This window comes from Bactrocera oleae, chromosome 6 (genome assembly GCF_042242935.1).
Source record: "Bactrocera oleae isolate idBacOlea1 chromosome 6, idBacOlea1, whole genome shotgun sequence".
Lineage (NCBI taxonomy): Eukaryota > Metazoa > Arthropoda > Insecta > Diptera > Tephritidae > Bactrocera > Bactrocera oleae.
Genome location: NC_091540.1, coordinates 45,920,441 through 45,945,606, shown reverse-complemented (window position 1 = coordinate 45,945,606; position 25,166 = coordinate 45,920,441). Strand labels below are relative to the sequence as shown.

The 25,166-nt window shown below is 33.7% G+C and overlaps 1 protein-coding gene across 1 annotated transcript in view; it reads right to left on the bottom strand.

Moving 5' to 3' along the window:
* Nucleotides 1–231: 231 nt before the first annotated feature.
* dpr20 (defective proboscis extension response 20) overlaps nt 232–25,166 on the bottom strand; it is a 75,987-nt gene continuing 51,052 nt past the window's right edge. Inside the window, exons 4-8 of the mRNA XM_014239815.3 lie at nt 15,236–15,350; nt 12,486–12,708; nt 10,384–10,561; nt 6,260–6,396; nt 232–3,845 (exon numbers count right to left, since the gene is read on the bottom strand). Coding sequence (XP_014095290.3) covers nt 3,688–3,845; nt 6,260–6,396; nt 10,384–10,561; nt 12,486–12,708; nt 15,236–15,350 — 811 coding nt within the window. The 3' untranslated portion in view covers nt 232–3,687. The remainder of the gene's footprint in view (nt 3,846–6,259; nt 6,397–10,383; nt 10,562–12,485; nt 12,709–15,235; nt 15,351–25,166) is intronic.

Sequence of the window (25,166 nt, the reverse complement as noted above, 5' to 3'; positions counted from 1 at the left end):
TTAAATTAAAGCCCTGTTATTAATCTGTTGATGATTTACTGCAAGAATATCAGTTGGATCCATTAAAACGTAACCGAATAATATTAGGGAGTTAAAGCGCGAACTTTACCAAAATATACGCATTTGTTATTTATAATAAACAATTTTGTTCCAAAACTGGGATTTCGAAAACGATGATTTAAGAAACAAAAAAGTTAAGTCCGTGAAATTTGACAATGAGTAAAACTACTATTTTATAATTTATACTCTATTTTTGATTTATTTCAATTCAATTCTTTTGTTTTCCATTTCTTTGTTTACATATGCATTTCATTATTTTTATAACTATATATTTTATGTATTTCACACACACTAATGTAAATTATTTTCGTTACGGCTTTCAAATGTTGAAATTCATTGCCGGTTTATCGTTATTTTTAGGGTGTGAGAGGGAACTAGAGAGAGAGAGAGCAAGACAAATTCTGCTTATTTGCAAAATCATATGCATCATTTTAGTTTGAATTTAATTTTTAATATTTTAAATTTAAAAGTGTGGCAGCTTTGCGTAAAATTATAAAAACAAAAATGGCTGAATATATTTACATAATAATTTTCATAAATTCGTTGTCACATCAAGTGTCAAAAAAATATGCCCTCAGTTCATATTATATTTACTTTTTAAGTTTGTATATATGCGCAGATGTTGCTTCTGTGTTAGTTTAACAAAATATTAATTTTGCCAAATCATTTGGTTTATATCTACAGACACTTACAGATTTATGGATTTTGCTTTCTGATCTTTTTGACATTTTTTATTATTTTTGTTTTACAGAAATTTTTTGGTTTTTGCTGTTTTTATTTAAATTTATTTTACTTTGTGTCTTAGCTCAAACCCACTATAACGTTCTTCTTATCACTATATTAAGATGCTTTGCGCTATCTCTTTAATTTGAAGTCGACTTTTATTATTGTTTTGTAAACGCATCATCCTTTCTCTCTTACACTACGCCTTAACTATTTTCAGCTTAAATATTGTATTTTATTATAGAGGAGAAATTTTATTTCATACTTTTTATAACTAGAGTTCTTATCAATTTTATCAACATGCAATGTTGGTTATATACAAATGCAAGTTCGGTTTTTTTTGTGTATGTGTGGATGTGATGTTTCATATGTTCATAAATGCTTGTATATTTAACTATGTCTGTGTTAACTTCCCTATCGATAAATAAAAAATATATTCTTTAGTCAGTATACATAAGTTTCGCTTACAGTTATAACTGTAATTTTCGTTTCATTGGCAATATTTTACTGCTCAATCGTTTTTAAACTACAATTTACCTACAGTTGCATGGAATTGAATTGTGTTTGTATGTGTGCACACATTTACCGCAATAACATTTACTCACTGAATTTAACAATAATAATTTACCTGCCCAGATTTTGCATTCTTTTTTATGAATTGTGGCATTTTATTGGAATGCAAAGGTTGTGAGCCGATTTTTATTCGAACAGATGGCTCAATTAAAAAATTTAAGAATTTCTTAAAGACTTCAAGAGTTAGAGTTCTGCAAATATTTAACACGAATCAAGATTAATTGAAATATCTATAAATGAAAGCTTAATACGGACTGCGCCCGTCTACTTTATCCATCTCATTATTCAAACCTATAAATTTCTCTAAGCGACAATAAGAATTCTTCAAAAAAGAAATGGCAATGGATCACCCCAGGTTGTCTTGCAAGGAAGAAGAAGAGGTAAAATAATCATCAGCAATATAATGTATCGTCTTAAAACTAGTACCAGAAAACACCGAAAGCTCGTTTCTTCTATAAAGTGCTTAAGGGGTTATCCACTTGCAAGTCAGAAAAAATTGAAGAGGTATTTTATTTATAAATAAATAAAAATAATGTACATTTATAAGATTTATTTTACTGTAATAATCAGCAATTCATTTTCAAAAACTTTGGGTTCCCTTGATTATACAGCCGATCTACAGGACAACCTGCAAAAAAAAGGTGACTGGTGGTATGGAAGATTCTTCTGATTAAAATTATCTCAATTGCAAACATTTTATTGTTATTATAGATAAATGTAGGTAATGATCGAAGAACTAGTCAAAATTTTGATTTTTGACAAAATGGCGGCTTTCCAAAAATAAGTTGATTTTTTTTTTTTAATTTACCACACCTAAAGCTTACAGAAAATACTTTTTGTTTAATGGAATACTTCTCTCTCTGTTCGTAAATTGGTAAGATGATGATGTTCTAAGTAGTTTGTACAGACAGCTTTTTAAGATTTAGAACTCAAGAATTTTATATACGCACTTCCAAACAAAACGAAAGTTTTTACCCTTGAACATCACCGCTCTGACAAAAATTTTTTCTTTCTCTTCTCCGCTCGCTACCTTCTTGTTGAGAAAGCTAGCAAGCTTTTTGAGAAGCCAACAGAGTTCCTATAACGAAAGTGGAAATATAATAAGTAGAAATGTACCATACTGATAACAAGTTGTTTCTAGGCATTGGTTTTACCTCAACCCTGTGGTTCTAATATGAATATTTTCGTTTGCAACAAATTCAGTTTTAAGCTTTAGAAATAATGCAATAAATAATATTTGCTTGCCTTTTGCGGTATTTATTTAACTGTTATTCGCTGGAAATTATGTGCATGCAGTTTTTTTTGCAATACCAATAAAAAAAATAACCTCAAAACAATTGTTTAACAATTATAAATTTTATTTACTTAATATAACACATTCAAATTCGCATTTTGCACACAATAACATCACCAATTTGCTGTTTACTCTATTATTTTGCATTTCACATGCGCTGCATATGCGCGTATTTACCGTTATTTACAGTTTTTCGCGCTGCAATTAGTTGCATGTTGGTTTGTTGCTATTTATTTGGTTCGTTTTGATATTTTTCCAGTGCTGCCATCCAGTTGGAATATTCAGTGCATATATTTGACTTTTTCACTTGAATAATGCAACGATTATTTGCATTAATCCCCTTCGGGTGCATAAATTGTCAAAATATTTCACCCGGCTGGCTGCTCGACAGCGCTCGGTGGCGAACTGTTTGTGCAACAACTTAAATTGTTTGGATTCTGCAGGGATTTGGCGTAACATTTAGTCGATTTTTGATTTTAATTCGAGTTTTAAAGCAAATTCTCGTCATTGATTTGCTTTTTTGTTGTTATTTTTTCTATTATTTTATGCTTTGCATATTCAAGCACATATATCTGCATACATACCATACATACTTGTATGTGTGCCTACTGGTTTTTATAAAAATTGTGATTCAAATTTATAATAAATGAACTTTGTGGTTTCACCCACTCCTCGATGCATACACAAACACACAACTGATCATGAATATAAATTAATTTTTACATTTTTTTCATATTTTCTTTATAAATTCAATTTTTTGTCCACTATCTTATACAACATGACTATAAGTATTTATGTATATATGTATGTAAGTTGTCTTAATTATCGCTTCGTTAACTAATTGCTTCAATTAAATGTCACATTAATTTACTTAAGTTACTTAATTAGTGAAATTATAAAAATTCAACTATAACACTGCTCGTGTTGGCTCGCCAGCCCCCGCCGCCTGCCAGGCAGTTGACGCTTCCGCCAATGCATACTTGCCTTGTTGGTTAGGACTTCGTTTGCACTAACCCGTTTGGCTAATTGAGTAACTTTTACCTGTGCACGAGTGTGTATGGCTGGTGTGGGGCGTGCAGCAGCAAGAGCAGCAATAACAAGCTGAGCAACGCGCAATGCACGACCAGCTGCTGGTGGAATGCGCTAGGAACCGTGGGTGCTGCGGCGCCGTGATGCAGTTCGGCGAAACTTTCACCTAGACACAGTCGAATGTCAGCGCGGAGGTAACGGAGTATCACGAAGTGTGTGCGGCGCCGGAAGTGCCGGATGAGCATTAAATCGTCGTCGCAACAGCGGGTGCAACAGCAACGCAATCGGTTGTTGCATGAACAGCATGCGATAATGCAGAACAGTGAGAAGATGCAGAACAAGAAGAACAAAAAGAAAGCAAATAGCTTTGTTATAAATAAGTTATGAAAATACATAATTAACGAAGTATAAGTATATCTATGGGCAAGTATCTGACTTGGTAGATGATAGTTGGATAATACAAGTTGAGTAAGAATTTGTGGATTTCGCTACGCAATACTTTGGAATGAATGATTGGGTGATGATAGCTTGAAGTATGAAATAATAAGTGGAATTGGCGGTTGTATCACTTTATTTTTACTTAATGTAGAGCAAAGAAAAGGAAATGAAAAACTGGATAAATTTATAACACGTAAGATTAAAATATATTGTACTTTCAAAGGGAATTCGAACATAAACAATGCGTGATCAACTGTTTTGGATTTGACAGACCTTGGAGAGCGGTGTATCGAACAGACAATTAGCATAAATTGGATAAACTGATATAATCAAATGAAGAAATATAATAGCAAAAAGGGACCATTTCGTCTTATTTTACACCCAACTGAAGTATTATCAAATAAATCTAAAATTTACTATCAAAGTACCGAGATCGATAGCTAAAAATCTGAGGGGCTAGTTTGTATATGTACAGACAGACAGACGGACATGGCTAAATCAACTCTCCTCATCATGCTGATCATTTATGTATGTATTTTATCACAGTATCTCTTTCTCTCTAGGCACCAAATGAACTTCTGTTCGTTTTAGAATTGATAAGAAAATCAAAGTCTTAATTTACTTTGTGATATCTTTTTCTATAAAAATGGATTTAGATCGTAGAAAATTTTGCAGTCATAAATTAATGATAGAAGTGAAAAATAGAAGCTCTACCAATACTTCAAAAAAGTGGACTCGCAATAGTAATGAAGAAAGAGGAAATAAATAAGAGGACTAAATTTTATTAAAGCCTAAAATTCGCACCCCCTTTTCGACCGCCCGTATGATGGACGTTAAAAAGAGTCTGAAGAGTTGGGCGCAATTTTGTTATTGTAGTATATGGAACTATGGGGTTATCGAATAAGTAATCGTCGCTAAACTGAAATTTGGTTCTGTACACCAAAATATCTAGAATTAAGTGAACCCTAAAAGGAACGCTGGACACAAAAAATTTTTTTTGAAAGATGCAGTAAATTTAAATAAAAACTGGAAAAAAATTGTATTTTTAGAACAGGGTAGATAATTTTTGAAAAGAAAAAAATCATAGTAGCATGAAACGCATCGAAAACGAAAGATAGAATAACAAACATTAAAGAAATAATTTAGCTGCGATTTGAGTTCGGGAAAAGGAACGGTTTACGATTTATATCGAAATTCAGGAAGATATGGTAAATATAAAATAATGATAAAGTAAGATGGCAAAACAGTTCATTAGATTTAATAAAAACTTTTCACAAAAAAAGCTAATTTTATTCACTTTTCATGCACTATAAACTTTTCAGGGGCAGGGTTATCTATATAAAAATTAATATCAATAATATTCTTCCAAACAGCAATCCACTTGTTCGTGCAATTAAAGAAATCATAATCGTCACTATAATCGCTTATAATCACAATAAAAGTCAATAACAGTAGCCACATTACATACACACAAATCTATGTGTTTGGGTATGTATGAGCAGCAGCCATAAAACGCTGATGAACGTGAGCACAATATTGACAGGAGCATTGAAGCAGATAAGCGAAGTAGCGGCGCAGTAACGCCAAGAGGGCGGAGAGTGCGCCCCGAAAGGATGTGCTCGCTTAATGAGCAACGTGTGCATTTCCCCATTTAATTAGTTTGTTAAATGCTTGTGACGTTAACTGAATTTGCACAACTGATTTCACACAATCAAACAAAGAAAAGGGGGAAAACACAAAAAACAAAAAAAAAAATTAAAAAACTCCAGCGAAAGCAAAAGCAAAGAGTAAGTGGGTTATGAGCGATGCAGTAAGTTCACAAACGTGTAGTGTATAGAAAGTGAAAGAGTAGTTGTATAATAGCCGGTGCGGCTTAGAGGTGGCAAGTGTGTGTCTTCCTGTACCATGTTGAGTGCCCACAAAAGGCAGGAAAGCAGGAAAAACACAAACAGGTGGCACATCCTGGCTGAGCTCCTTTGACGGAACACACACTCACACATACACATAATTGGGAGCATGCAAATGGACGTGTGTGAATGTGCTTCACCTTGTGTGTTTTTCGTTGCCTTCCATGGTTGCATAGAAATGTATGCACAATGTTGCCACTTATTTAGAGAACATGTTTGGTTACAGGCTACTTACCATTCAATATGTGTACGACTATGCTGAAGTTTTGGAAATCACTAATTGCGCACGTATAGTTGCCGGAGTCGGACTTGTTGATTTTCGCTATGGATAGTGTGGAATTGGCGCCGTCGTCCATCAGCTCCGTCTTGACGCTGAAAATTGGCGCCAAGAGCGGGGAAAAAAAGAAAACAAGAACACGTTAGTAAATAGCTGTATGTAAGAATGAGTGTGTAAGTGAGGGGGTGAGAGCGTGCTCGAATGCGTCCTTAGTTTATTCCAAACTAAGTTAATATGCAAACATCTGCGTGAAATTAGTTCTAAAGAGGGGCATATTTAACATATTTCGGAATATTTTTCGTAAATTATTTCTCCTCTTTACATTGCGCCTTTGTAAGACTCATACATAATCCTCGTTCGCACTCACGTTTATCCAATGCTGAGCCACTTAAATTTTAATGAGCATTTTAATGCGCTCATGAGTGTGAGCAACAGCAAAAGAGTAACAGTAAAAGTGAGAAAAAAGTTAATCAAAATCTCTGCACATGGCGCGGTAGTGAGGGTGTGGTTGCGCTTGTTAGTAGCACTTTTCGTAGGCGAATGCATTTGTTGCTGTAAGTATGTAGATTTATGTACATAGTGGCATTGCAGGCCCTGCGAGAAAAATATAATTTAACATCTAGTCATCTCAATTTTTGAAGTAAAAAATTGATTCTTAAACCATAAGGCCGGTAATGACCGGATGATTTGGAACACAAATTGCCTATTAGACCTGACTCATTTACATTTAGATTACCGCTTCTATTGCGGAACACCAGGTCTTCTAATTTTTCGATGGTGAAACCAGGCATTAACCTGTATATTTCGATCTTTGCTACATGTTGAAGCTATAGAAATCGAAGATCTGGTAGCACCCAAGAAAACCGTTTGCACTTCGTACTGATGAAAAAAATTCGATATTGAAAGACCTCAATATTTAAGGGCCAGATTATTAATCCAACACTTTGCTGATTTAATATCTTTAAAACGTTTAATTGTTTAAATTTAAAATTATCTCTCTGTAATAATTATAAATATATGCGGATTTTAGAAACCTTGACGTTCAGACCAAACCGAAGAAGTAAGGGTCTGAGGCACTGAGTGGAAAATGGATTTTTAGCGTGATTGATTCGATCATTTATGGTATAAGTGCAAGCATGATTTTAAAAGCAAGCAAAAGTCCACTCAAATGGAGGCTTTCCGGGTCTTTGCAATAGATAACATATTTATACGCTCAATTATAGCTTGTGATAAAACGTTTTCAACAATACTACTCTGCTAGAAATAGAAATCGATTCACGCATACAACTAAAAGGTCTGGACTCTTGTACGTTGTACCGCATCTCAAGGTACTTCATGCCCCATTAACAATTTGAACTCAGAAAATATTCATCTTAGGTTGTGAGCTTATAGATATTATCAGCGCAGAGTAGACACAAGTATAAAATTTCCGAAAATAGCTTAAATTTCCTACAGGCCGTTCAGTTGCAGAGAAGTAGGCGCCCTTAGAAGCACTTGCATGAATAGTGTTTTTGTGCTTGGACGCTCGTAAAAAGTGAATTCACGTTTTTCTTCGTAATTGACGCACTTATCTTGTTTAAAGTTTTTATTAGCGAGTTAGCTTGAGGGTTTAGCATATATTTTTGCTGCTTTTTCTCCACTTATAAAGAAGTTGAATGATTCGGGGTATGAAATATTTCCAAAGTAAAATGGCTAGAAATTGTGAGCAGACTATTTACGTTGTGTAATTTCATTTATTTTGTTTTTGTGCATTTTAAGTATATAAATTTGGCAGGATTTGTAGTGAGTTCAAAGGATATTTTTTATGCATGCCATAAAATTGAATGCATCATATTATATTCATATCATGTCTAAAGAGAAAATGCTTGGAGAGTCCTTGCCAGTCTTGCATATAAAAGGTTCGCTTTTTTGGTTTTTATTTCGAGGGCGTTTAAGTCCGTACATTATAATGACCAGTACATTTTACAAGTTTCCTATACCATTTCGAAGAGGATTTAAATATATAAGAGAAGTGGGTCGAGTTATATTTTATATCATTTAGCAAATAGTTGCTGGACCAAAGATAATCATTTTTATTACGCTCGGGGTAACAAATTATTATCCTAAGAAAAGAAGATATGTTGTTACAACTACTTACAGACGGTAAACTCTATTCTAAAATTTGATTGGAATATAAATTCATATTAGCTTATAAATGCTAGAGAAGTTTAAATATTGCTTCGTAATATGTTGAACTTATTTTTGATCCTTGCTCTTGTTGTGGTGTAAACATGAGCTTAAGGGTAGTATTAATTCTTAAGTATTCTTCAGTTTTTAATATATTCAGAGTTTAATTTAATACTTCATTTTTTATAAACTCCGAATTTACGTACCATAAACTCGAGTTTATCCAGCAAGCAAACAGTTTAAGCTACGACTATTGTACGTGTATTTTATATTTTATTATTAAAAAAGATGTGCTAAGATTTTTATCTGGTTAATTAAAAAATTGTCCCAAGATTGCAAAAGGTATTATTATAATAAAAAAAGCTCCTAAAACAGTAGAATCTGCTTTATAATAAAAGTATTAATTATCGGTTCCGGATATATTTATAATGGTTTTTTTTTTATTTTTTGGATAATTGGATATAAGGCGAATTGCTGACAAACTCAAACAAAAATGTGTTCGAAGCAAACATCAAAAAGATATTGTAAATATAAATTTTGCTAACGAAACTCATTAGGAGTCAATAGTTAGAAAATACAGAGCATTTATTATAAGATTTAATTTCGAAAATTTCACACGACCTTCTAAGATATATTTGTTAGGTATGAACTAAGGAATAAGATTTTTGATAATAATTTTAAGTTACTTTGAAGGAAAAAATTTTTCACGAAAACGACTTTTTTTTGGGGAAGCCGCGATTGCCTAGTGTTTCAATCAGTACCTGCATTCATCTATATTAATAATAAATGTGTTCGATTCTTGGATTTGAGATAATTTTAAGCAGACAAATTTTCGTCACCACCAAACACTTTTTTCGCAGATCTTTTCGGATCAGCTAGGGGATTAAGGGAACTGAAGATTTTTCAAAATGCATTGCCGATTATTAAGGTACATTACTTTTATTTATTTATTACGCAAAACGCCTCTTCAAAAAAGTTCACAAAAAAGGCGTTTTTTCTGACCTGCAAAGGGATATAACTTTTTAAGACGAAAACTGTTTGATCCACCCACATATTATATATTAATTATTTTATTTCAGTGCACTGAGCAAAGCAAACGACAACGCAAACTTAATCTCGGTTCATATGAGACTGCCACAATACCCAGCAGTGCCTTTCATGCAACTGTTGCAACTTTTCATAAAAACACAAATTGCGTAACGGTCTTTTGTTCTTGCTTAATAACTTATTTCACAGTGTTAATTTGTTGCTGTCTGCTAACATAAAGCGGTTTATAGCTGATTTACTTTTCATTCTCGCTTTCTACTTAAGAGAAAATTAAATTGCAACGACGACGACATTTGCTTTTGTGTGTGTGAGTGTGCTTATATGCAAATAGGAGAGCTCGCAGCAATAATGTATTCTGCCTTTCACACATACATTTACATTGCTATTTCTCATACATGCGCATATGCATATATGCGTCTACACACAGATTTACAAGTACAATGACGGTTTCAACTGAAATCCAGCAAAAAGCTAGAACAAAGTGCTACAGAAGAAAAAACGAAAAAATGGTTGTGTGCGCTGGTAGTTTTCCCCCAGCAGCCCTCCACTGGCGCGCACATACAACTCATCTCATTAAGACGAGCTTTGTAAATTTTAATTTTAATAATAAAATGTTGTTGCGCCGCCAATGCTCGCCCCATGAGGAATGTGCGCAAAAATGCAACACTGCACATGGCAGAGAAACACCAGGCCGTGTGACAGACAGACTGACAGCGCGCGGGTGGCGCAGCGTATATGCAGGATATGCACAACGCTGACAACTACAAATGTTTAACCGTTAGTGTGCATGTATTGGCTGTTTGTATGTTTGTGTTAGTGTTTGATTGTATGTTTGGGTATTTATGTGTGTGTTGCATGTGAATACATACCTGATGCCGCCGCGCGTCACATCATAGTTGAGCACGTCGACGCCGTGCTTCCAGTACACGACCGATGTGGCCATGGCGACATTGCGGACCACACATGACAGCTGCAATGTTGAATCGATTTCGTAATATTTTTCCTGTAGCGGATCACCGAACTCATCAACAATCATCACTTTCGGTGCTAAGGGATTGGCGGATGCGGAAGAAATGGTAAAGCGCAATAGTTAAAGAGACAACAAAAACAATGTTTTCAATAATACATATACACAATCTCACACACATCTACACGTTTACATCTAAGTACGTGTAAATAAATTATATACCCTACAGATCATTTTCATTTCACCAATTGTGAAATTTAAATTCACTTATCAAGCTTGTAGATATGTGTGCGTGTGCATTGTGATGGGTATATGCGTGTAAAAATGGAATTCACTTAAGTGTTTATATGTATATATGTTACTATAACTGTATATATAGCCTGTGTGATTTATAACCGCATGCCATTAAATCGTATATTTATCAGCGTGTTGCCATTTATTTGTTTGAGTTCACCTCAAACACTTACAACATGCCCAACAACAGTTGTAGCAGTCGTACAACAACAACAGGACGAAATGAAAAGAACTCAAGCCAAGCGTTTTAATGACATGCTGTGTTGTAATGTCATGCACTCATGCACCTCTCAACACTTCACACTGATTACATTGCCACATCGTAACTCAAACATATGTACATACATCCACACTTGTAAATAATTAAAGTGTTTACAGTGGCGGACATCAAAATATGAGTACTTAAAATTGTTTTTTTTTTTAATAATTCATTTCAGAAGCAAAATAGATATATATAAATAATTCAAAAATTCATGGTAACCCTAAATTTTGAAATTTTGTTGACATTTTAGTTTTCTCGGAAAGCGATTCTGTCTATAATTACGCTTTAATATAATATTTTAAAAAAGTTTTCTTTTGTTTGATTTCTGTTTTTATTCTAAGCTGCATTTGATATATTGTAGAAACACTATTTTAATTAAAATTAATGGCTATAAATATTTTATATTTAGTATGTTAAAAGAATGCTTAAAGATATCAGATTTTTCTAAATATTACATAAAACAAAAAAAAGAAACCTTAAGTTCGGCTGTCCCGAAGCTATAACGGCTGCATTTCTTATCGCATAAAAGGGTATAAAAAAAATCTTGGCCTTGATTTTGACCGCTCAATTTGTATGGCAATTAAATGCTAAATTTGTCCGATCCGAACAATATATTTATTTTGACAATAATCTTTGGCAAATTTCGTGAAGATATCTAGTCAAATGAAAATGTTGTCCGTACAAGGACCTGATTTTGGCCAATCAGTTTGTATTGAGCTCTGTGTTATAGTGATCCGATATGACAAATATTAGAAAAATGAGCAACTTTTTAGGGAGGAAATAGGATGTGCAAAGATTCAGATTTATTTCACAAAAAATGAAGAAGTAAATAGCGTATATAAAGATGGAGGAACAAATGTATGGACAGACGGACGAACGGATATGCTTAAATCGACTCAGCTCGTCACGCTGATCATTCATATACATACTACATACATGGTAGAATTTTCGACATTTCCTGCTGGGTGTTAAAAACTTTCATCATTCTCAAAACTCTTAAAGTAAAAAATGAGCTTTTTCTGTGTGCTTACGTTGTTGTATTACTACCCCACTACTTTAAGAAATTTTTCAATTTCCTCTTAAGAATTACATACATTAAATATCAATAAAGAAAGCAACTACATGCATTTATATGAATATAAAATTTGTATTTTGGCTACCCTGTAATTTTTGCTACTCGTACTTCGACATTTTCTTTTTGTTAACCCTAGTTAAAATTTTTCTCGTTAAAAATCTATACTCGGCAAACCTACACATTTGCATGCCCGCCACTGTATGTGCAACACGTAATGAAATTTGCTTTTTGAGGAATTTTACTCATCACAACGCAATGCAAGACTTAAAACCACATCATCGGCTGATTATATGATCATTTAATGATTGCGTTGGGTCGCAATGTTGCATAATCTCCCACACATACACACATACACCCCCATATAAGCACTCACCATTAACGAAGAGATTAATTTGTATCACTCGCGGCGGATGCGTCGATATCTGACACTCGTACATCGCTTCGTCGTCCTTCTTCACGTTCATGATTTTCAGCCGCCAATTGTTGGGATATTGAAACTCCATTTTATAGCGCTTATCGCCCGTGTATGTGTGCAGACCGACCGTCAGCAGGTCGAGTGCATTTTCGCCCTGTGCATTGCGACGCACCCAGGACACCTACGCAAGTGAGTAAAGCATAAAAGACATAAAATTAGATTAACAGCCACAGAAATGTTGAGAGCTTAGAAAAAATTGCAAAAAAGTCAAGTGTTGTTGTAGTAAAGACATGCTAAGTAAAAGTCTCAAAGCCATGTGTGAGTAGTGCATTTCATTACTACAACTACACTTCACTAATACATTTGCACTTTCTTTATTACTTCGTGTTTGTATTTGATGAAGAGCTTTGTCGCATGCATAATTAAGAAGTTGCAAGACATGACTTATTATATGAGCAGCAGCAACACAAAGAGCTGCAGACGGCCATAAGATTGTGGGATGACTTATTTACCCAGGGACAATGGTAAGCTCAAGCGATGCTTTCTTCTCGAAATTACACAATTGAAGAATCTCATGCTTACGACTATGCAAATACAAATATAATTTTCCTTTTTGAAATAGAAGAAGCTGTTCCTGATCTCTAAGAAGCCACAAGGTTCTTAGAGTTCATGCTTCGCTATAATACCTATTTATGCGTTCTATTTGTACATACGAGTATATGTATGAACAGGCTTTTCTCTTATAAAAAATGTTTTATATAGGCAATATACGGAAAGTGCTCAGACGGTTACATTACTACTGTATCAATTGTTTTAAACTTTTTAACATATTTTTTATTAAAGAATACACAGCAAATTTGTAAAGAAAACATATATTATATCAGGTATGAAATGATGTACACATTGTCCGTGAATGAAGATATTGTCCGTACAGTAACGTACGGTCGAAAAATATTCAAAAATTGATAAAGTGGTGGCGTGTTAAAAAAGGTCTCTGAGTAATCCCTCAAGCAAATTTGAAAAACCTAGTTTAAGGAAAAACGCGTTTAAAGATTAACTGATTAAGCGGATTGAACTGAGCGGCTTAGAAGGCTTTAGCTCAAAAACTATGTGATATATCAACCTAAAGTTTTTGTATATTATTTTTATTTTTTAAAAAGTTTAACCTATCGAAATATGAAAAAGTCTTTTTTTTTAATTTCACACTAGATGTGCCCCTTAAAGTAGAATCTTCTAAGCAGGAGCATTTTTTAAATTTTTTATTACACATATAGGACGAAAAGAAGTTCTAATCGGTTCAATAAACCACTTAAATAAATGTCGGACTCTAAAATAAAGAAATTTTCCAAAGTTAATTGACGTGCTCTGTTACTGATAGTCGGAAACATCTCGATCAGTGTAAGAATATATACAATTGATGTTTGACGATAGGGTTTCTTGTCATTGGACTTTTCAAAAGAAACGAGCGACGAGAAACTTTAAGATGCATAGATATATAGTTTTTCTGACTATCATTTACAACACTTAAACAGATCTAATTGAAGAATATATATTATATCATCTAAACGAAGAAGGAAAATATTAATGCACTTCAATGCTTGAGCTTCACTTTGTCTTCTAATTCTCCTCCATTGTTGTAAAGTAACACAATTTGCTACTATAACTCAAATTTAAAACAGATAATTTATAACAAACCGGCGAGTGCCACATTCGTTATCAGAAAATAAGAGTAAAAACCGTTATAGCAAACTTCAACTGCATACAGAATTTAAATAGAGCGAAGTTAGTGTATCAGAAAATCATAATACTGGAATTAAGTTGATATCTTCGCTTGTAGAACACTCAAATTGAAATAGTTACTTCCCCAATCAAATTTAAATCGCTTCGTTGTGCGACAACGGTATATGTGCATTGTCATGTTGTTTTTGTTTCCATTGCATCATTTTCCAACTAGTTAATGCTGTGCAAGCGCCGTTAGAACATAGGACTGGTGGGACTTGAAGCGTGTGGAAACTGTTAAGAGGGTATTAAAAAATGAAATATTTGTGGCAAGAAAAACTTTGCCGCTTTCGTTCTTCCATCACTGTGACTGCCTGCCACTTGAGACCTGCTATTATTTTGCTCGCTAACAGAAGAGCGGAGGGGAGAAAAGCGAATTTCATTCATTTATGTGGCGCTTGCAACGAGGAGAAGCCTTTGAGTGCTACCTGTTTGGCAAACGCTCAATTTTTTTGTTGTTTTTGCTGGTGTTTTTTGTATATTACAGGTATGGCACCACTAATGACATACAGCAGCTGTGAGTAGGGGAACTTAGGTAAAAAGTTATATATTCCGTTGCATAATATTTCGGGGAATCCCGAAATTTCGGGACTAATAAATTTTTTATTATTATTCAATTTAATCTCAATGAAAAGCGTATATTCACATAAATAGCAGTATCTATCAATATCAATAAGAATGAACTACCTACTAAAAACACACATTTTTTAGTTTCTGCACTCAATAAAAGAAAAATATAAATTTTCTGGATTACGGGATCCCGAATATAAGACGAAAATTCACTATCGAGTATAAGTATTATGAGTATCATAAAAAAACGTTATTTTTAAACTTCCCGCGAATTTTTTATTTTATGGAATATTTTACATATTTTTTTGCAAATATTTCTGAAACTTATATTCGTACTTATTTCTACTTGAACAACTTACAGTCTTATCTTGCAGCAGCGAAATTCTGCAATTCAAATGTATGCTGCTACCCGCCTGCACCGTCATATTCGTTGGCTGTCCCACGCGCTGCACGTCCTCAAAGTGCGGTCCATATCTGCGCGCACACATACACATGCGTGCATAGATTTGGAAAAGTTTCATACGGGTGGTGGCAATCAGGTTGCATGTGGCAGGTGCAAATCGAGTTGTTGAGTTTGCAGCAATTGCGGTAAATGACAGCAAATAACAATGAAAAGAGACGATAAAATGTGTTGATTATTTGTTATTACAGCAAGTTGAGTGAGTTAAATTTCAGCTGTGTAAGTATAAGTGTGTGTGTGTGAATTAAGCACAAATGTTCACAAATATGGCATAATCTTATTCGGTGACGTAGTGATATTGCCAAACTTCACCTTTGCTCCAACTAAAATGAAAGTTTATGCATTTTTAAGAATGCTAAGCCAAAAGGAAGGGAAAAGGGTATCCAATAAAAATATAATATGATTTTATATTATTGTATTATTGACTGCAGCTTAAAAGTGCTGGCACTGAATTTTTACACTGTCTAGTGTATTTTACTCATTCCACCCGCAGTATCTGGCTGTGCTGATTTACCTAAGAATAAATTGATATAGACAAATATGGGTATCTAACTAAAAAGGCTTTAGAAAACTTTTAACTCAAATCAATTTTAGGAGATGGTTTGTCATGTGTATAATAATTTAAAAAATATAATAAAATAATCTATTTAAAAGCTTTATTTGTTTAATCAACTCCTTGCCTTACGACTTGATTTCAAAGAATAAAAAGAGAATACAATTTATTTCAAAATAAATAAAATTTGAGATAAAAAGACAGCCAAGATAATGTATAAATATCATAACAGTTAATGTAAAACTTGTCACAGAAAATGTTTGCGGTCGTCATTCGTCATTGCCACTCAAGGGGTTATAAAGATTTAGTAAAAATTACATAATATATTTTTGAGAAGAGTTGTTACTGATGATTTATAAAATGTTCAATAAAATCTTCAGCTGTCAGAAACCATTAATACAATTCTTAATGGTTATCCCTCCTCTTTTAAATACAAAGCAAATCTCCAACAATGGATATTGGCCGTCTTAACAAATTTGTTTTAGGCACAAACCGTTTTGTCGACATGTAAGGGTCTTTTGATCCAGCTTATAGGAGATTTTGGGTAGCACAACAGACCGGCGTTTTAAGCACTCCAAGTGAGCTCTTTCTTGGGATCGACCTCCTAACCTAACCTAACTCTCCAACAATCTAGCGAATATCGCTGAACCGAAGCCGAAACAAACAAATCTCGTTGAAGGCACTGAAGGCCATCCCAACCGAGGCTTGTTTCAAGTGTATGGAAAATTGGATTAACCATTGGCATGCTTGTATTCGCTCAGGAAAATTTTTTGAAGGCGATAATAAAGATTTGTAATAATACGTGAAAATGTATTTAGTTGGTCAGTCCGGGTCAATTTTGATAAGATGATAAATATTTCCCGCCATATTTTATTTCAAATTCTTAAAATATTCACAAGCTAGTTTAAGGCATTAGCCCTTTCACTCTAAATTTAACTTAAGACTTAATGAGGGTCGATAATGTTAATGATTCGGATGTGTACTTTACTTTACATGTGTTCAGTTCGTTAATTAAACTTCTGTAGTATTTTCACCAATAGCATAAATAAACAACAAAAAAAAGTAATTATCTCGAATGGTAAGCATTCCTAAAATTTCAATTCTAACTTTTCTTTTTCTAACACTCCTGTATTAAAGAGAAAGTAAAGTAATTCAGTAAATTTACCATTTTATGTGACAAGTTTCACTGCGCATAAGTATATAAGAATCATAGAGACAGGATAGCCTTTGGCCATTTTGAAGTCACCACAAGCGTTTTCTAGTTCTTTCCAGCATTTGCTAGTCATTTACTATTAAACTGAATTTTTGAATAAGTTTCTTAGTCCACTTGTGGCACAGCATGGCGTATACGTAACCTCATCCCAGTTGCCGATGGATAAAACAAGTGTATTACAGCTGTTACACAATTCTTTTGATGTCATGTGCATTTAAAGAACAAACCTTTCGTTACAAAACAAGTCACGCACACTCTCTCCACATACCCGCTCACACATATAGAAATCAAATTAAAGAGCTTGTATAGCGGCAGATGCACCCAGCACAATTGGTGCGCAGGGGCGTATGAGTGACCTACTTCTGCAGCTGAAATAAAGTAATCACTGAGCAACTGCGTTCGACGCAAGCACAATATTTTTATGCCAATTCGTTTAATCGCAACAAAAGTTTGAAATTAACTCATTTAAAAATTCAGCAGATACATGTGTGTGTGTGCGTGTGTATGTTGGTGTGAATGTGGCAATTCTTTACAAGTTTATGGCTTCGCACGCTCTGAAATGATTTTAATTGAGTTCGCTGTGCCACCAATTGAGTGCATGGAAATAAATTTTATTGTGAACGATTACTTTAAATTTAACTACACTTATAGTAGCGCAGGTTTTTTATTTTGGGAATGTGCGACAATTTCACTTTGCGTTTTAATATTCAATTAAAACACCAAACTGCGGCTGAGCTTATTTACGCGCCAACGCATCTATTGTTTCAACAATTTTTGTATTATATATATACATATTTATATATTATTTTTGAACACAACTGCTTGTGCATAAATATATACTATATATACAATAAATATATATAGATATATACATATGTATAGACTTTTGTAGAGCATTTTTTATCAACAAGTGGAATCCAATTTTTTATTCGGTTAAAATATTTTACTTAATATAATATTTAGGTAGCATAGTTGAATTAGTTAAGTGCGCGCACCTCTAAATTAACAGTTTATTATTAAACGGTTTACTGATTTAGATTTAAAATAGAAAACAAAAAACAAACCAGATTTTAAAATGTATAATTTAATGAAAGATTAATAAAAGGTACTTTTGGAATTCTAGGTTATCAAATCTCTCTACAATTAGTCGCTTTTGTCCAAAATTATATTTGATTTGTTAAATTACAGTGACAGCTTGCGATATACTACTACGTTATTACTACTAAATTTTTTGTATTTTTTATGTTTTGGAAACCACAATCACCATTACAAGCACAGACTTTGATTTAGCCCTTAAAAAACTATGGTTACGGTTTTTTATTGCACTGATACAAGAATTTTTTATTGATAAAATATATTTTCATGTGGCTACAAATTCTATTTTTTCCATTAAATTACTAGTTCCAACGCTTTTTATTTATAGTGTACAAGTTATGCTTACTTTCAAGATAAATTTTGTTTAATAAAAAAATATATACATAATACAATCAAACAAAGGAATATATCAAGTTTGCCACAAAGTTTGTTACACCCAAAAAGAATAATCGGAGACCCTATAAAGTATGTGCATGAATGATCAGCGTTACGAGGTGAGTCGATTTAGCCATGTCTGTCTGTATATACGTAAACTACTTCCTCAAGTTTTTAGATATCAATCAGAAAATTTAAATATTTATTATCTTCAAGAGTCTGCTCATTTCTCGGACCTGCTGATATCGTACAACTCTAGTATATAGCTGTCATACAAACTTAGCGCTCAAACTCAAGTCATTGTGTAAACTTTTTAATTTGATGAGATATATTCACGAAACTTACCTAATACATGATCTAACTCAGCGCTAAAATCTCCGAACAAATTGATTAGATCTGACCGCTATTGCATATAGCTGCCATACAAACTGAGCTATCAGAATCAAGATAGAATTCTTTTTATACCCTTTTATGCTGTAAAAAATGCATCTGTGAAGGGTATCATAGCTTCGGTGTAGTAGAAGTTGACTTTTTTTCTTGTGTTGTTTTTATGTTTCGTTAAAAAATGCAGCTAAAAATTGTTTAAAAAGCTAAACTTTCGTTAAAATATTAGATATTGTTTGTTTGAAATTTTAACAACGTATCATAAAAATATAAGTTTTTCAGTTATTGAAGTACTTCACCTAAATAATCACAATATTTAGACATCATTTTTTTTATTGTGATGAAAATGCGTTAAGTTAAAATTTTGGCTCTTAAAAAATTCATTTGTAAAATTTGAATAGTGAATTTTATTTCTATGATTCAATTTTTTTTTATAATTTATTATAATTATATACATTTGGTCTATAGTTATTTTTGAAACCATTTAACAATTTGTACAAATGCGCAACACGGCGTGTGAGTAATATGCGAGTTATGCGAGAATTGAGGTACAATGAGTGAATGAATAATTTTGGTCGGTATTCTCACATTGAAAAGTATTATTGCCGAAGTTTACTTAAATCATAAATAATTTAGCGTAATGATTTTTAAAAGCATTTTGAGATGATGTTTTTGAGTATTGTTTAGAACATATGACAGAATTGTTATATTTATAATAAACTACACAAATAGGTTCAGCATTCTTACTACTTCAAGGTCTAATTCTTTCTCAGTTGTTTTATTTTTAAGTTAACGAGTGCTATACACATTTTTAACGAAATATAAAAAAAATTCTAACAACAATTCATAAAGCTCAAGTTTAAAGGAATTCTTTATTGAAACCTTGCAACTTTTATCCACACTCTTAACAGCATTTATTGCCAGCGCAATTTTTTTGAAACTACTTTTCAACCACTATATAGCTATCACACATGAACAAACACACCCACCCACATACGAATGTAGCATAAATTACAAGCACCAAACTTTAGTGCACACACCACTTAAGTTGCATTTAGGACCTAACCGCTCGTGTGGGAGCGTGAAGTAATTCACAGTAATTCAAAATGCATTAAATGTGGTTGCTACCTTTTCACAACGCACACACACACATGCCACTTTTGATGCACTGCTAACAAAGCTCTACCGTTATGTATGACTAGCAGACGCGTATATGTGTGTGAGTGTGGGTGTGCGGGCGTTTAACAATGGTGAAGTGATAAAAGTTTTACAAGCTTTATTTGTCAACCGACCACAAAAGAGCAATTTACAAAAGGAGTCTAATAAATTTATGAGGATAACTTCAATAGCGAAATATTTCGACAATGTCAAATTTGGAAAATATGGAAAATATTTCATAATGCATACTTAATAAACCAGCAGAAAAAGAACGAAAACTATGCGCACACAAACGAACTAGTATCAATTTTAGGGAAAAACTTTTGATCGCTTAATAAACTGGTAGTTAGATGCATTGTTCATGAAAGTGGTGTGTAACCATATTTAGGAAACGAAAATTTCGCCGTCATTTGAGCTGCAGCAATTGCGTTAAATGCGCACGCATTAGGGATATTCAATTTCGGTTGGTAGAAAAAACTTAAATTTACTTTTCTTTAGACCTGAACATGTTTTGTGGTTTAAACAGAGCTTCTAGGATCTAAGGAGAAGTTTCATTTTCCATTACTACAAAAAATTCCATCCTGAATAAAAAAATATAGCAAGGCACCTTTTTTTAAAAATTGGCGTACAATATATTAAAATGATATTTTCTAGAAAGATTATTCGGCATCTATAAAACACTTGAGAGCGCTAAGTGCCTTTAGAAAAACAAGAGAGCAAAAATATATACGTAGATCTAATACCTATATGCAGTTTTTAATAACTTAATTTGAATAAGTTTCCCTAGGCTATATAACCATCTAAATATGTCTTGAACTCCATGGGATTAATAAAAGGTAATGACATACACTACAAGTATGAGGAAATACTAGAATAAATTTAAACTCTTAAAATACCGAATTTAGTGGTTCCACCCTAATGCATCCAATACTGTGTGCTACCTGTTCATTCAAAAGTTTTCGATATTTTGACTCTGAACTTTTGATGGAGTAATTAATTTGCGCTCATAAAATTTGTAAACGCAACGCAACACAGAAATATACAAAATATACAAGTTTTTATATTTACCCACATACAAGTATATAAAAGTGAATATAAGCTGTATATAAACTAACAGGGAAGTCAAGTACCGACTATTTTAGTCTGTTGGCAAAGAGCAACTAATAAATTAACACAAAAAAATTAAATTTTTAATCAAATTACATTCGTTATTTATTTTCTTTCCTCCTTTTTGATGTTTTCAAGCTTTGTGCCGCAGAACTTTTACAACTCTTCCACACGCTTTTTAAATAAACTTTGCCTTGCTTTCGTATCTTATGTCTTTTTTGGTGGATGTTTTCCTTGTTGTCTTTTAATTTTTTTTAAGTATTTATCTTGCTCATTTCGAGTTGTGACTTAAGTCCGCTGCACGAATGCTGCTCGGCACAATGTCTACCACTTTGGCAACTTTTCACGCCAGCTAATAAGCAGCTGAACTTTCGCATAAAGTCTCAAATGGACAAACACTTGAAGAGTGCAACTCAAATTGCAGACATTAGCACTCGTTAGCAGCACAAGTGCAGAGCGAAGGGGCGCTGCAAGCAAAAGCGCAAGTTTAACACAATTTTAATGCTGTGTCAAAAAATTCGTTGAAGGCAAGCGTGATAGTTAAAGTGACTCTTGTGAGAATTCCACCAAAAAATTGATATCAAAAATAAGTACACTTCAAACAAATGAAACAGCGATGATAAAAGGATTTACAGAGCGTGACAGAGAATTACGAGCGAAACGAATGAACTTTTAAGCTGGAGGTTGATATGTGCGGATTCTTACCTTCAAACGTTTGGGGGAGTAATGCTATGAAAACTTTGTAAAATAGATAAAACAAAAACAGAAAAAAAAATTTTTAAAATTCTTTAAAACGAATTAAAATTATGTCTGCTGCTTGTGTTTCTTGTTGGGCTCAGCACGCTTCTATAAACATTTCAAAATAATCGTTAAATGTTGCTTATATTTGGGCGCATGATAAAATAAAAAATATTTCAAGGTAACTTTTTGTAACATGAAATTATGTAGTATTACTCGGGTTTATCTCCTTACTTAGACAAAACTCATCACTCTCTTTTTCATGGCCTTTGGTTTTCTCATTAAAAAGAGGGCTTCCTGACTCTTACTCAACAGGAATGCATGGATATTTTACATTATTATTATTTTTTAAATTAAAAATTAATTGGGCAATTAGTTAATTACATCATAGTGCTGAGAAGTTAAATTGCTGCGATTTTCCTAATTGTTCAATTATTAGAGATCAAGAAGTTTTTAAAACTTTTTTTATGTACCACATAAAGCGTCTACTAAAAGGGAAAGCGTGATTTTGGCAGCTCACGGAGATCATTTTTGTTTACAGCGAATTTGGTCGGTGTTCAGCAAGGTTTGCTATTTCATCATGTCACGTTTCACTCGGTATAATGCTTGGAAATTGTCCAAGATTATTACGCTAATCATGTTCTCCGGTGGCTACTATAAGAGCTAATGGCTTCCCCAATGAACAAAATTGTCGCTATTGAGGGAGGTCAAATCTTCGTGTAGTTCACGGAACGCAAATTCATCGACCAAAGTGTACTGTTTTGAGCGGAGGAGGCAGCGGGACAACACGATGTTGACTGACTTTTTTTTTTACAGAAATTTGATGAAATCGATGCGGACGATCTCTATTTCCAACAAAATGGTGCGTCAGCCTATTTTTCACGTTTAAATATGGACACATTGCGCGTAGAGTTTAGCGACGCATTAATTTCTAGAAATGGCCCAGTAAAATGGCCGACAAGATGATGCGATTGAATGCCCCTAAATAATTTTCTCTGCAGGTATATTAAATTAAAGGTTTACGTAAATTAACCAACAACGCTCGAGCAGCTCGAAGACAACATTCAGTGCACTAAACCCGAAATTTCAGACGAAGTGCTGCTTATTAAAAATTGGCGTAAACGGAGTTGTGACGGCCATTTGGCCGACAAAAGGAAACTTCGTAGACCCTATAAAATACTTGTATATACATGGCTACGAGCTGAGTCAGACATGTCTGTCTGTCTGTCTGATCTGTATGTACGCGAACTAGTCCACAGTTTTTTAGTTATCGTTCTGAAATTCTCACAGCTCTTTTCCTCCTGTTAAAGCTGCTCATTTGACGGAACCGCCGACATCGGACCACTATAGCATATAGCTGTCAAAAAAACTGATCGATCAAATCAAGTTTTTGTATGGAAATCTTGTTTATTTGACAAAATATTTTCACCAAATTTGGCTCATAATATTTTCTAAGGCAACGCTACAATTTTCGAATATATTGTTTAGATCGGACCACTATACCATATAGCTGCCATACAAACTGACCGATCAAAATCAAGCTTTCAAATCAAAGTTTAAGTATATGTGAAGGGTATTATAGCATCGATGCAACCAAAGTTAACGTGTTCCATTGTTTTTGAAATGATTGTTAATCATTAACAACAACTTGCGAAAGTGGCAACCAAAGTAAAAGTTATTTCGAAGTTAAAAATATTTAAGTGTATATATATACGCTAATAATATTACTCATGTTTGTGCATTAATTAATAGTTTTCCATTATCCAAAACTCAGCTTTGAAAAATCACTCTATTTTTAGCTCATAATAAATAGTTTTATTTCTGGGCACTAAAGGAAGCTTTCAAATTTACTCCCTCGCTGCCTCTAAACTTTGCGACTTAATATTGCATACAAATCTTGCAATCAAAGCCACTACGTTCAGGTCACAGGCATTTGGCCGAGTTTAAGCAAAATCCAGCATATTCAGTGGGCTATAAATTAAATAATACGCCTGATAGATAGTCTCATAAATGCCAAGTAATGAATTTTCATTAATAATTTGTGAATTATTCATTGGACTGAAGCCTAATCTGGCAGTGAATTATGAGCGTGTGTGTGTGTTTAAATGTGTGGCAGCACAAAGCCAACAACAATGGGCAAGGCGGGCGGCAGGCGTGGCATTCGTTGTTGAGACTTCAATTTTAATTAACTTTTAAGCCAAATGTTGAGGAAAACACACACAGCGGGATATTTCGAACATAATTTTCGACCGTAAATTGGTTAAACATTTTTGTGCAGCTGCCAGCAACACATGGCAGGAGTTTAGAAAATTCGACATGCGGCTTTTTACAGATTCCCATTTTAATTTTACTGTAATTACTATTTAGTTTATTTGCATTGTTTTTGTTTTGCTTTTGTGCTCATAGTTGGCAAATTTCGCCTAAAAGGGGCGCTAGCAAACTATAAAACTAATTCACACACACACACACTCACTCACTCTCAACTTCCATTAAAAATTCCCAAATATGAGCGAACAAAAAATTGTTTATTACAAGTGCCAACTTTTAAGCTAGCTAATTGCAGTTTTTGGCGTTAAATGTAAATCTCTTTGAAATAAAAGCGAAGAACCAGGAAAAAAGTAAATGTTGGAAAAGCGTAAATATTCAAAGCGGCAAACACCATAAAAAACATGCCAACACATTTGTTGTGGCACTTGCCTCTGCGTATTCTGCTGCTTGCTCTAATCTCGCTTCCTCACTCTCTCTCCCGCTAACGTTCGCTTTCCAAACATTTGCGCTCTGCGACCGCCTAATTTCATATCCTCAAGACGCGAGCTGCGGTCATGTGTAGCTGTGGTGTTGAGCATTTTTGGCAAATACTCATACGCAACACAGCGTGGCAGGACAGGAAGGTATGAACGACCGCAAAACATACAAGCAAATCGCCGGCTAACGAACTTTGGCGCGCAACCAAACAATTTCCCTGCAAATTATTTGCCAAAATGACCTACATACATATATCCACATATTTAAAAGACAAACAGAAAGTGGAGCGTAAAAGAGAATTCGCCACAAAATGTAAAGAAAAGAATACCTAAATGCATGCAAATATACATAGCAAATGTGTGTGTGTGTGTGTGCGTTTGTTCTTTTTGTTGAGATGCGTTCTGTAGGGAAATTAGCTGTTTAAAGATTAATTGTAAAACAAGACTTCATTGTTCATTTTCT